Here is a 13,328-nt window from a genome sequence, read left to right on the forward strand (position 1 = left end):
CCGAACCCACCCCCTTACCTGTGCTGTGGTCTGAATGATTCTTTATGGACTTTTCGTTTGTCATCGTGTGAACCTCTGTGTAAGTGAGAACAGTGTGTAACATAGACATGTAGGTTAAAGGCAATGAGAGGAAGAAAGAAACATCTAGTTATTTTAATGAATGGGTGACTATATGGCTGAATGAATGAATGAATGAATGAATGAATGAGCATATACTGTATTTCAACACTGCTGTTGAGGAGCTGTTGCTGCATGTTTATTTTTTTTATGAAATTGTTTCTAGAACCTTTACAGCAATAAGCTTTAGAGAACCTTTCAAAAATTGTTCTTTATTTAAAGTTCCAATAAGAGGGTTTGAAGCTAAGATTCATCTTCTGCTCCATAATCCTTTTTGATAAGTGTGCAGTAGTTCATGTTTTGTGTCCTGGCTGCCCTATTCTGAAATGTCATTATTCTGAGCTCAAGCTGCTTAAATGGGAGTGAGTGCTGTGCTCATAGCAGCTTCCAGGCTCCTCTCCCAGCAGTTATATGGTCCTGTGTCTGGGTGCTTGTGTCTATAAAGCCCCCCCAGTGCCCTGGCTCGATCTAATTAGCCGTGAGTAAAGGGGACAATAATGCTTCAGCTGGTTTGTGTCATTCTCTTCTCTCTGGTTCTGCTTATCTTCACAAGCCCCACTGTGGCTCTTCACCCCCCCCCCCCAACACACACATTCGCACAGTCACACACCTCCACTCTGGATAATGATGGATGACCGTGCCAAATGGGAACAAACAGGTAGATAAAACCAATCCCATTTAATAACAGCATGGATCGGAATGATAATCTTGTAGTTCATTAGCCACTGTGGCTGCACAGCAATACAGTTGTTGCACACAGTTCTCCCCCAGTGCAAGAGGTGTTGTGGGAGGGATAGTTCTCCAGTCTAGGATAGCATCCCTGGAAGAAACAATACTGCTGTGTCCTTGAGAAAGACAGAGGAAAAGCAACAGCCCCCCCCCCCCCTCCTCTCCCATCTTTTGTTCCAGCACAGATACAAATGGGATTAATGAAGGTATAAATTACAGAGGCCTAAATCCTGCTGAGTAATCCATTTGGCAAACATGCAAACAACAATGGGCATGCTGCAGCAGCTAGCCTGAGCCTGACACACTCTCCAGGGCACAGTGGTTAGCGCGACCAGAAAACACACAACACACACACAAAACACAGGAGCACAGGCTGACCACTGCAGGCTATGACATGTTGCTGGGCTCATGAAAAAATGTATTTCTATAATATCTACCATAGTAGTGCTTGAACAGAGGAAGTCATTGCTTCAGGTTCAAGCATGTGTGGCATTAGTTATTCAGTAATATGAACTATTAGACACATAAATAGTGTAGAATTTATGATGTACCCATTTTGCATTAAATGCAAAGGCATAAAGGATAATGAATACAAAGGTAAGCATGTTCTCACTCCACCTGCCAAGGAATGTCAGTTATTCGGTTAGCTGGCCCTCTGCTGCCCCACATGCACTAATTTGTTGATTTTAGGAGTTGACAAGCTCAAAGGGCTGAGCTCATCAACTCGCTGCCCTTGGCAATGTGCCACTGATTTAATGACTGATGACTGACACACACACACACACACACACACACACACTTACACATAGCCTACACACACACCAGATCAAAGCAAGATTGTCCTAATGACCTGTATCGTGGATATCGCGTCACCAGAGTTATGAAGGGTCTTTCATACACGGAGAATTTGCACAGGTATCACAAGCTTCACGTGACACCCCCGCAACTCCCCCTCCAACCCCCGTGATTCTGTGACGTCAGGTCAAGGCGTCAGCGTGGCGGCCAGTCTAGGCTCCGAGCACCTTCCAATTATTCCATGTCAATCACACACACACACACACACACACACACACACACACACACACACACACACACACACACACACACACACACACACACACACAGCAGATCAGAGCATCCTAATGACGGACTAATAATTACGCACAGCAGGTAATACTGCAATTAGAATAAAATAGAAATACATTTTTTTTGTAAATAATATTAGCCCCTTCTTTAATCCACACTGGCAGAAAAAAATGGGATCCTTCAAGGCAACAAAAAATAATAGGCTAATGAAAATAAAAGTAAATAAATACGCCTCTGTGTAGCGGTTGGATTGCTGTTTTGATTTGTATTGTAGGCCTACGTTTTAATTGAGGGCGTTAGGAGACACTTTGGTGATCACCAACTGATTTTCCTTGCGCCCATCCCTGGTGCTGCCAAGTGAGAAAGAGGCGCCATTCGTATGTAAACTGTGTTTGATTGCTCTGTTCCCGAGACAAAACCATGTTTTCACAAGATAAATGCACTGCTATTAATTAAAGACAATTAGACGCTCCTAACAATGGGGCCAATTTTGGGGTCATAAATCGACTCCTCCTCTGTTGGTTTTAAAGGTGCTGAAAACGCTGTTTATTTACACAACAGTAGTATGCGAAAAACAACACAAAAGGCCCAAAATTACTGTTGGAAATGAGAAGCTCAATCAGCAACATATTGCAAGTGGATTCTAACACCAGTTAAATGTCTGGAAATGTTTCTCAAATGATTCATGTTGTTAAAATATTTTGCAGATACAGGTGAAAGCGATTTACAATGTATCACGTTTTCTAAACCATTATAGTAATCCATAGGCCTATAGACTATTGTTGACTGAATTTCCCTTCATGTCAGATGTCTGTCTTTAGGCTTATAAGTGACGCTAAAAAAGCAGATTATCAGGGACCGATTGCTCATTCAGTGTGAGCTTCATGAGAAAGAAGAAATTACACTGCTGATTGATAAGTCTTTTAGCTTTTTCGGTGCAGGGAAATGGAAATTGAAAGAAGGAGAGTAGGGATGCAGCGAGCCAATTGTGGCAGGGCTGGCTGTGATTGGCTCAGACCAAGGCCCCGCCCCACGTGGCTTGATATGGGAATTTACTGGCGCCAGCCGCTTCAGTCTGCGCCACATCTCATTACTGAGCTTGAGCACTGCATGGATCAGGAGGTTTACACATCCAAGCAGTATTTGCCATCAGCTGATCGAAATTGCAACAGGTAGCCTTTCCGGAGGAAACATTGTTGTTTTTGTCTTTATGCGGGGACGGCATGCATTGCTTCGACATTGATACAGCTGTGCAGTAGCCTACTTTGTCTTCGAGCTTTAATCCGGACTCTTAAATGTGCAAAGTTTATTTCACGTGCCAGGTGCTATGATTACTAGATAGCCTACAATATATAAAGGACGCTTCTTCTCTGCGTGGAAGCAGAGGTGGAGCAGCCACGTTGTTTATAAACTAGCCTAACGTTTTGTTTTCGTCTCATTGCAGGTAACTGAGGAGAAAGGAGACCCGCTTATTTAAGGATTCTATTTCAAAAGTAGGCGTAAATAAACACAACCGAGACTTTCACAGCGCACGACAGCAGCAATATTGTAAGAAGGATTTAACTTCCACTTGGAAGCCAACATAAAGTAGCCCACCACACAGAGACGCCCTTCAGAGGAAAGGACACGGCCAGCTCAGCCATGGAGGTCGCAGCGGCCGATCAGTCTCGTTGGATGGCGCACCATCACGCTGTGCTGAATGGCCAGCACCCGGACTCTCACCACCACAGTCTGAGCCACAACTACATGGAGCCGATGGCCCCTTTACTGCCCCAGGACGAAGTTGACATGTTTCTGAACCACTTGGACTCTCAAGGAAACCCCTACTACACCAACTCCCGGGCCAGGGTCACATACAGCCAAGCACACGGTAAGATGCGCACACGCTTGTAGTGGCACTTCTGAGGAATGTGATGAGAAATTAGGATCCCTTTTGAAATTTTCAACTACAAAAAAATTCAATGTAGATATAACTTATCAATTACCAACAATGTATATATAGCCTACAGCATATTTGGTTATAAAACGTGTGTGTGTGTGTGTGGCTGGCTGTGTTATAGGTCTATTTAGTACAGAAAGTATAAGCTTTCAATTCATGCAGTGTGCAGTAATTTCATTAAAACGTCATTTTTTTTCTTCTGGGCCAATTCACCAACATAAATGGAATTTTTAGAAAATGACAGCGAGAGGAAAGGGAAGTATGTCATTTAACCCCTCTCTGTCGGGGCAGGGGTTTCTGGAGGGAGAGAGAGGCACTTCCCGGATATAAAATAAAAACCGCAAATGTACTAATAACAATCTTTAGTCCGAGAGCTGCAGCCGATGAAAAGATACTGCCCTGACGAGAAGCTACTTTTTGTGTGTTTTCTGCCGCAGGTCTTTATTATCTCTATCCAAACACAAAATATGCGTGAGGCTACTGTCATTTAACTGGTAATAACATTTTTTTTTAGAACTAGCCGAAACAGGCAGGAAGAAATAAATCTTATTTTAAATCAACTAGGCCTACCTTTTTATCTGCATCTGGAACTATGTCGGACATGAGTAATTCTAAGTATTTAGCAGGTAAGTTAAAGGACTTGTGCAACTTCTGTTATGAAAACTGTTGGAAAGACGGCTGCGTCAAGACGCAAAAACCTTTATTAAATAGCCTACATTATTTTGGATTTCAGCTCGACTCACTGGGAACCAGGTTTGCCGACCACACCTCATCCACAGCCCCGGTATTCCCTGGCTGGACCCCGGGAAAGCAGCCCTGTCCGCGGCCCACCACCATAACGCATGGGCGGTCAGCCACTTCAGCAAACCCGGCCTGCACCCCACCGGCTCCGGCTACCCCTGCAGCAGCAGCACCGGCACGGCACCGGTCTCTTCGCTCACTCCGGCGTCCCATTCCAGCCCGCACCTCTACAGTTTCCCCCCTACCCCTCCAAAAGACGTGTCCCCGGACCCCGGCCCTACCTCTCCAACCTCCAGCTCGACCCGCATGGACGAAAAGGAGTCGATCAAGTACCAGGTGCAGCTGTCGGACGGGATGAAAATGGAGAGCTGTAGTCCGCTCCGCAGCAGCCTGGCCTCGATGAATGGTCAGGCCACGCACCACCCTATCCCGACCTACCCTGCCTACCCTCTGCATACACCCCACGACTACAGCGGCAGTCTCTTCCACCCCGGCAGCCTACTCGGCGGGTCCTCCTCCAGCTTCACGCCCAAATGCAAGAGCAAGGCCAGGTCGAGCTCAGGTGAGTCTCACGTGTGTTTCTCCCTCACATCAGATGGCGGATCAAACTGATAAGGCCTTATGCGATGGTTATTGTTGTTTTATTGAGCTGAGAAGTAAAGCGGTACAAACCAGGCGACAGTTCAATCATCAGCAGATACATGTTTATCACCATGTAATAATATTTTCATGGTCTCCTATTTACAAAAATTTCGATAATAAGTGTATTGTCTCTATACCATGCGGGAATTTACGCAAGTGTTTGTTTAAAAAAAATGTTATGGCTTAATTATCTGGCACAAATCTAATTGTTAATGTTGATGCAAACTTGTTGCTTCAATGGGTCACTTACAAAAAGAGTGATCGTTTCCATATCGGACCCTTCTCTCCTCTTAAAACCTGTCCTGACAAGTCTAATCTTTTGTCCTATCGCACGCATCACCCCTCCCTGCATCCACTTAAAAGACTTGACTTTAGTGAAGAATCAACTTTTGATTAAACTCATCGAACTAAACTAGGCTTACTTACTACATGTTCAGCTTGAACCTTTCTGCCCATGCGGTTTCTGAGGTGATTTAAAAGAAAGGATTAGAGCTACACAAATCAATTATTTTTGTAATATTGTTGGTGCTTTGGCAAAACAAAATAATCGCAATAATAATAGTTTGACACTAGATTTAACACTAACATAATTTCATTTACATCTTTCACGATGATTTAATTGGATCTATGTTCAGGCAGTCAAATGGATTCTTCGTGCCATAGGCTTGTTTTCTTTTAAATGTGGCACTTAAAAATGAAGGAGTCACGACGCACTGGCTCCTGCCATATCCTGTATACCTCGAAGTGAACAAAATCACGACCTCCACCCCGCCCACAGCTCTCCCCTGGACTAACAAAGTACAGGCGACAGAGCCCTGCTGTTTGTGTTTTTAAGCATGGCCTTGGTCCAGTGCACTGACATGAAGTGGAGGCAACCGAGTCCAAAAGTAGATCTGTTTCTATGAGTAGATGAAAGTGTATTTAATAACACAGTTACTTACTACTTTTCTTTTGGAGACCAGTGGGTTCAGCAAACCTGCTTATAGAGTGCATATAATTGGTTTTAATTCCAAAAAAAAAAAAAAAAAAAAATCAAAACTCATGAATTTGTCTGTTTGTTTGGTAAAATAAAACACCGACTATTATCTGACTGTCTGGATAAGCACCTGATTCAATAGACTGCATGTGTTGGGAGTTATATTTAGGGGAAAATTCAGACTAAAGTCTGACATTAATGTGCAGACATTTGAAAAACAACTCAGTCTGGAAATGGGTCTGTAATTTCCCTACATTGTTCCAGCTGTTGTGCTTTGAATTTAATGGACCAAAAAAAAATCAAGAAACATCCTAGACTGTTAACATGTTGCTCCAAATGTATTATCAATATTGTCATCCATTGTGCCCATGCATTTTAATACACCTGGGGAATCTGAGTGAATGTTAGCTGTTGCAGCAAAGAAATGTTATCCTGTGACATTTAAAAGAAGCTGGCCTGACTGGGCCGGCATCAGTAACACAAACACATCAGCTACGGCATTAAAAAGGCTCTTATCTATCAAAGTCGATGTCCTGTGCCAGTAATGGTGATTGATTGTTACAAAATGCTCCGATGACATTTCAGCTGTCAGCACACGTACCTTACAGTAGTGTGGCTTCCTGTTGAAGTAGCCTCAAACCAGAACTCCTCTTCCTCGCTACACTACCTTTTCACATGAAGCTTCCCATTTTTTCTTCTTCTTATTTCAACACAAAAAATTGCAAAAGACATAAATGCATGTCATTGCTGGTGAATATTTGAAGTGTTAATGAGCCAGCTTTAATGTGGTTGCTGGACCTGCGCAACACTTAAGCGGAAGAGAAGGGAGGTACAAAGAAACGCCAAGATGCATTTCAAAAGGATCATAGCTTTTTGCTCAGGTCAGATTCCATTGTAGAGGGAGGGTGGGACTGTGGGTGTCGCTGGCATTATAACAGGAATAATGAGAGGATGCTCTAGGGAGAGAGGGATACTTGAATTAAATGAATCGGTCGGTTTAGCAACAGGCTGTTTGAAGTCATTCAAACCTGAATAAGAGAAGAGAGCATGTGGGAATAACTAAAAAAGCAGGTTTTTTTATATAGAAGAGCACAAGTATGCAATGTGGTTCTCCCTCTGTCTAGTTCACATTCAGTAACTTTTTAAGAACAATAGAAACTTCAACAAAATAACGGATTAAACTCCATATCTGTATTATTATTATTAATTATTATTATTTTTATAATTAAATGTGCAAACAGGCCTGCAAGCTTTTCATTAAAAAGTCTCCAACACTGTCCGCCGCATTTAATACCATCCCCACACGTATGTTTCCCTTTCATGGGTGCCCACTGAGCTGATGAATAATGTAGTCCTAATTTGATGGTGTGTCTCGTTCTTCATGTTGGACACCTCTGGACATGTTCTGGCTGTCTCTGGCCTCCCCACTCTGGATCGGTTTACATAGAGGTGTCTGTGTCCATGACAGCCATGCACACTTTGTACACCTGCTCTCTGATATGGACATTGTCACCATCATGAGACAGATTTTGACTTCATATTACAGGGCCATTTTGGGCCATCCATCGCCGTAGAGTTGCCTGATTGGGCTGCACAGCTGCTATGTGTTGCTTCCGTCTGAGGGTGAATTTTTTAATTATATAAAATTTCTTCTTTTCTCCTTTTGAATTATATGCAGAGGGTCGTGAATGTGTAAACTGCGGCGCCACCTCCACCCCTCTGTGGCGAAGGGACGGTACCGGCCACTACCTGTGCAACGCCTGCGGACTGTACCACAAGATGAACGGCCAGAACAGACCCCTCATCAAGCCCAAACGTAGACTGGTGAGTCCCACTCCTCACTTCATTGCTTTACTATAAGATAAGGCACCCAAATATGAGCACAAAGCAGATGCCTGCAGCACAATTCCAGGAAAGTTATATTTTCCCTATGATCTTCCTGGAATTGTTTGTCCCTCTCGCCCCCTGATGATCCGCCTTCATGGCCTGTTACAATACTGCTACTATTGCCATTGTTCCTGCTATCATTATTGCTGGTACTTCTGATACTGCTACTGATACCATTGCCCATGCTGCTTTAGTTAACACCACGCTTGGGTAAATGAAAAGCAGCATGGACACATAACATTCTTATAGTAGATGGACCACTGCACAGCCATTTCTGGCATTAACCCTCCTGAAGCTGGACACATTTCTTTAAACCATAACTAATTTATTGTATGGCTTTCAAAAGTTTTTATTACTTAGTTTACAATTTTTGTTAAGCCCTTGGTATGTTAGTTAGCTGTCTTTTAAAAATTGCTTTCCTATGTAGGGTACTCTCAAACAAAAGCACATCATAATTTCAATATTTTTTTAAAGGGTTGATATTTTACAGTAACTCCTGAATCCTTTATTGTTCAGCCAAAATAATTGTTTTTTCTTTTTCACTTTGACTGGGTGCTTTGTGAAGAAACAAACAAACCCAGTTGTTGTCTGGAAATTAGCCACAAATAACGAAACGTTTGTATGATTTAAAAAAAGTCTTTAATTGGCTAGTATAAGTAAAGAAACTCCTGCCACTTTTAACTTCATAACTATTAGTATTTAACTAAAGAAACAAAATGCAACACAATTATTATTAATAATAATAATACTTGCTAAATTGTTAAGAATGAATATATTTTTTTTGATTTTTACATCTTTTTCGTGTGGTCCCTTGACCAGCTCTACGTCGATCCTGCTCGTGACATTTTCCACTGGGTCGGCCTATGTGGCTGTAGCGTTTGCATTTTCAGCTCAAGTGTTTTTCAGAGTTGTGTTCAAAGGGGCATCCAGTTGTTTCCTATCCGGATATCTGTCCGGCCCAGATAAGGAAGTCAGGCTCCCGGCTGTTTCCGCCTTCAACCAGCGCGCTGCATTCTCTATGACCAGCCTGACATATACTGTAAAGAGATTATCACAACACTGGGGCAGCCGCTTATGTGTGAAGAGAGAGACCGTAAGGGGCGGGGATAGGAAAATAAATGGATTTATGTTCTCGTCTTGTTTGTCATTCTCGGTTGGTAGTGGTGCAGTCTAACGCAGCGGCGTTTCATTTAGATTACTCACACTATTTTATTTCGCATTAAAAAAAAAGACCATGGCTCATGATGGCTGTTGCTCCAGCTCAAAAGCAACGAGCCCACCTGAAATTAATTAACAGAAAAATCTCGATGCCGGCTGCAAAGCAAAAAGCCGGAGGGTTCTTGCATGTAAAGCTAATGTTTCTTATTATGTGTGAATGATTGATCCGCAATGGACGCAGGAGCACATTGCCAGGCAGGACACCGGGTCTTACACGACTTGTAGCCCAGTTTCCCTGGATCAGGATAAATAGAGGGTTTACATTATACTACCATAGACACATTACTCAGGTAATGGATATTTGTTTTTAAATCATTAACATTGATAATCAGCGACTTGCATATTTCAATGCACAAATTAGAAAATGTTATTATGTGTAGGGGTTTGCATGTTGATTTAAGTCTTTTTTTCCGGTCTGAGTGTCGCCTCTTTTGATGCTCTTTTGCACGTTTCTGCGGTCTCACGGAAACCGCACAAGCACCCACGTTCCGCTTTTTATTTAAGAAAAACGTTCGGTGTATTTTTTTTTGATTTTGCGCTGAAGCAGAACACACCAATTGCATGCGATGTCAGTGCTGTGGTTCTAATAACATAGGCCTATATTTTAAATGGGTATAGTCTTCTATAGGTGTTGAAATTTCGACATGTTTTTTATGCAACTCAGGGTTCGCGCGCATCTCTCCTTACAACATGTGAACGGGTCATTATTCATGATGTATTTTCTCTTTTCCCTTCAGTCCGCTGCTAGACGTGCAGGCACCTGCTGTGCAAACTGTCAGACAACCACCACCACCCTGTGGAGGCGCAACGGGAACGGAGACCCGGTGTGTAACGCCTGCGGCCTTTACTTTAAACTGCACAATGTAAGTCCTGGAAAAAACACCGCTGCACTCAAGTGCGGGGTTTGGGGGGGAAGGAGGAGGGGAAGAGGGTTAGCCTACTGGTGGTTAACTGGTCAAGTGGGCGGACAGCTCGTATCGATTTAGGAGCTGTGAAACTGCGAGTGTCGAGGCAAAGCCTGCTCACCCTGTCGAGCAGAACCCACCGGTCGTTTTTTTTTTCTTCTTTTTTTTTTATTAATCTATCGTTGTTTCAATGGGGGGCGTTACTCCCTGGAGAGGCTGCAGGGTGGGACTGTCTTTCAGTGTAAAGGCGTCGGTTACACTGATGAGGATTTGTCTGAGGCTGCTCCTTTCAGCTCTAGTCAGGCCCTCATCCCCATGTATTCATATTGACCCGGACTGTTCTGTTTGGTTTGAAATTAGACAAAAGCTCAAAAACGCCCCTGACTCCTAATAAATGCAGCTATATATGCAAAACAGCTGCTCCTTATTTATAGCAGTTATTCCACACTGGCGTAACTCATAATACTAGGCTACCATGAAACAAAATGTGAATCCTAATTGGCAATGCACTATGTTACATATTCCAGGTGACATTTTTCAATTATGAGCTGGAGCCAACAGCAAAATAAACCTCATCTACTATATAATGTACTATTCACACTGTCAGGGAGGCTTTTGTCTGGCGTGCCATGAGCTAATTTGGTGTTCTCCACAGGTCAACAGACCCCTGACCATGAAGAAAGAAGGCATCCAGACACGCAACCGCAAGATGTCCAGCAAGTCCAAGAGGAACAAGCGAGCAGGGGACGGCTTCGACGAGCTATCTAAGTGCATGCAGGACAAGGCCTCGCCCTTCAGCGGTGCACACGGCCTCACCAGCCACATGACCCACATGGGTCACCTGCCCCCCTTCAGCCACTCGGGACACATGCTGCCTACTCCCACGCCCATTCACCCTTCATTCGGTCACCCCCACCACTCCAATCGCTCGCCGGTCTGGGCTGAGCCTCACTGAGGCACCTTCAGACCCAAAACTCTTCCGCCTGTAAGAGCCACCACATCGCCATTAACACTAAAATGGCCTCTACTTTACGTCGAAAGCTGAGCAGACTTGGTGCATCATGTACAGTGGTTGGAGGGAAGAGGCTTTCAGTTGGGTTTAACGACTGAAGCCCGCGTCATTCCTGACCTCACTGATGGGACACTGCAGAGCAGGACTTTTGCGGACTCTGTAATGAGCTAATATGACGAAGGGTTTCTTAGTCCCTTGGTGACTGAAGCTTGCAGGAATGGAGTGAATGGAGACGCTTGCCATTCTTTTTGCTTATTTTTACTAAGTCACTTTGGTACCCACCTCTCCATGACCCTGTAACAGGAGACTCACGAGAGGTCTTAAAAAGAACTGCTGTTTTAACCTCACGGCCATCTCATTATATACGGAGATACGTGCACCCTGTCCACCCCCAAGCTGTCGTCCATAACGGCTGTGGACAGACAAACTCTTCAGTCTGACACCTACAGCACCCGTACACACCCTGACAAACAAGTCAGACGCAGACTACAGTACCCACAAACCTGTGCTCTCCTCACATGCTGGATTGTACACCTCCACAATGCTCACCACCTGTTTTTAATAATGGACTTTTATGGAAAAATACACAGTAAATAGAGTGTTTATAAATGCTTAATTGCTATTATTGTTGTTATATTTGATGTTATAATTATTGCTACGATAATTTATTTTCCCTCTTTAAGCTTTCGTCAAAGACACATGGAAACTTAGGATTTTGATTTCATGGTTATTACGTAAAGAAAAACAGAACTATCTTAGATGAAAAGTCCCTGAGCTGTACATTTTTATCATTTTTCCATCTCACCAAAGTAAAGGAAATAAAGGAAAATAAACTGCCTCGTAAGTTTAGTCGGTCTCTCTTTATCCTTCTTACATGCACACACATATACACGCAGCACAAGACTAAACTCTCCTTTTAATGAAGAGTGCTTGATTATGAAAATCATAAGGAATATCAGATGCATCAAGGGAAGCTCTGTGATCCCTTAAGCGTGGTAATGCTTTGGTCAGGCTCCTCCTCCATCTGTGATGGCGTGTTGTTAAGAGAAGGCCTCTTTGTGAAGTTAAGTCCCCGGGCTGGACCATTGTACCCAGACAGCAGACTCCAGCAAACAGCTCCGGAGTCACGTACAGTCATACATATGCACATACCCACATGCTCATGCACAAACACAAACCCCAATTCACCAAATTGGAACCAATATAACCCATGCACGGTCTTTAAAAAATGTAAGTCAAATTTTTAAGAATTTGTATGAGTTGTGAGTGCAGTTCAGTGGGACAGTTCTCCCTCCCTGTGTCTGCTGGAACAACCCTCTTGGCTGCGGTGATTGGAGTGAGAGGAAGGACAGCGGGTCTTTAGCTGGAGAGAGAGGAGGAAGGAAAGGCAATCAGGCGACCTGAGCAAACACGCGGGGGTCTGCTCAGACCCTTTTCACACAGATGTGCACGCAGCTGAGGCTGCCAGGAAGCAGGCTTCCCCTCTGTCGCTCCCTCATGTCTTCTTTTTCTTTCCCTTTGTTTATCTTTTTTTCACCCTCTCTCTTTCTGATCTCCCATGTATTCAGTCTGTCTTTTATTCTCCATTATCTCTCTTTACATTGGTCATTCTGTCTCACCCTCCCGTTTAGACGATTACAGTAAAATAAAGGGGCTGAAGAAAGCTTGAACAGAGCCAGCCACTAATGAGTCGACTCGATTAGGGCCAATTTGAGGTCATCATTGCTGAGTTCAGCATACCGTTAAACACCCACAGCACAAACCATCCGATTAAACAGTCCAAGCTAAAAGTGGACTACTACCCCTCCGTGAACTCTCCACCGGGCTCATATCTCCTGGACTGCTGTGGAGGCTGATCTGCCGGGGTTTCCCAGAGGTTGAACAGTTCAAATTAGAAATAATATTGATCCAAGGACTTATATAGGTGATGTTTTGTTATCCAGTGTAGCTGTGTTGTCAGCTTATGCTACATCATAGTGCCCACAACCCCCTACCTGGCTGTACGCAACTGGAGACCGGACCAGTCCTAAGTGTCTGTTTTCAGTAGTGGGGTGGGATCCACTTGCTGAACACCAG

General features: G+C 43.7%; 1 protein-coding gene across 3 annotated transcripts in view; it reads left to right on the forward strand.

The window, feature by feature from the left end:
* Positions 1-12,101, forward strand: part of gata2a (GATA binding protein 2a) — a 13,289-nt gene extending 1,188 nt beyond the window's left edge. The window contains exons 1-6 of one of the 3 annotated variants that reach the window (XM_034868385.1): positions 2,931-3,104; positions 3,377-3,802; positions 4,605-5,174; positions 7,897-8,054; positions 10,073-10,198; positions 10,896-12,101. In XM_034868385.1, coding sequence (XP_034724276.1) covers positions 3,574-3,802; positions 4,605-5,174; positions 7,897-8,054; positions 10,073-10,198; positions 10,896-11,195 — 1,383 coding nt within the window. In that variant the 5' untranslated portion in view covers positions 2,931-3,104; positions 3,377-3,573 and the 3' untranslated portion in view covers positions 11,196-12,101. Of the gene's footprint in view, positions 1-2,930; positions 3,105-3,376; positions 3,803-4,604; positions 5,175-7,896; positions 8,055-10,072; positions 10,199-10,895 lie in introns of those variants that run through there. The other 2 variants (XM_034868387.1, XM_034868386.1) reach the window with 2 other exon arrangements.
* The last annotated feature ends 1,227 nt before the right edge of the window (positions 12,102-13,328 follow it).

This window comes from Etheostoma cragini, chromosome 4, assembly GCF_013103735.1.
Source record: "Etheostoma cragini isolate CJK2018 chromosome 4, CSU_Ecrag_1.0, whole genome shotgun sequence".
Lineage (NCBI taxonomy): Eukaryota > Metazoa > Chordata > Actinopteri > Perciformes > Percidae > Etheostoma > Etheostoma cragini.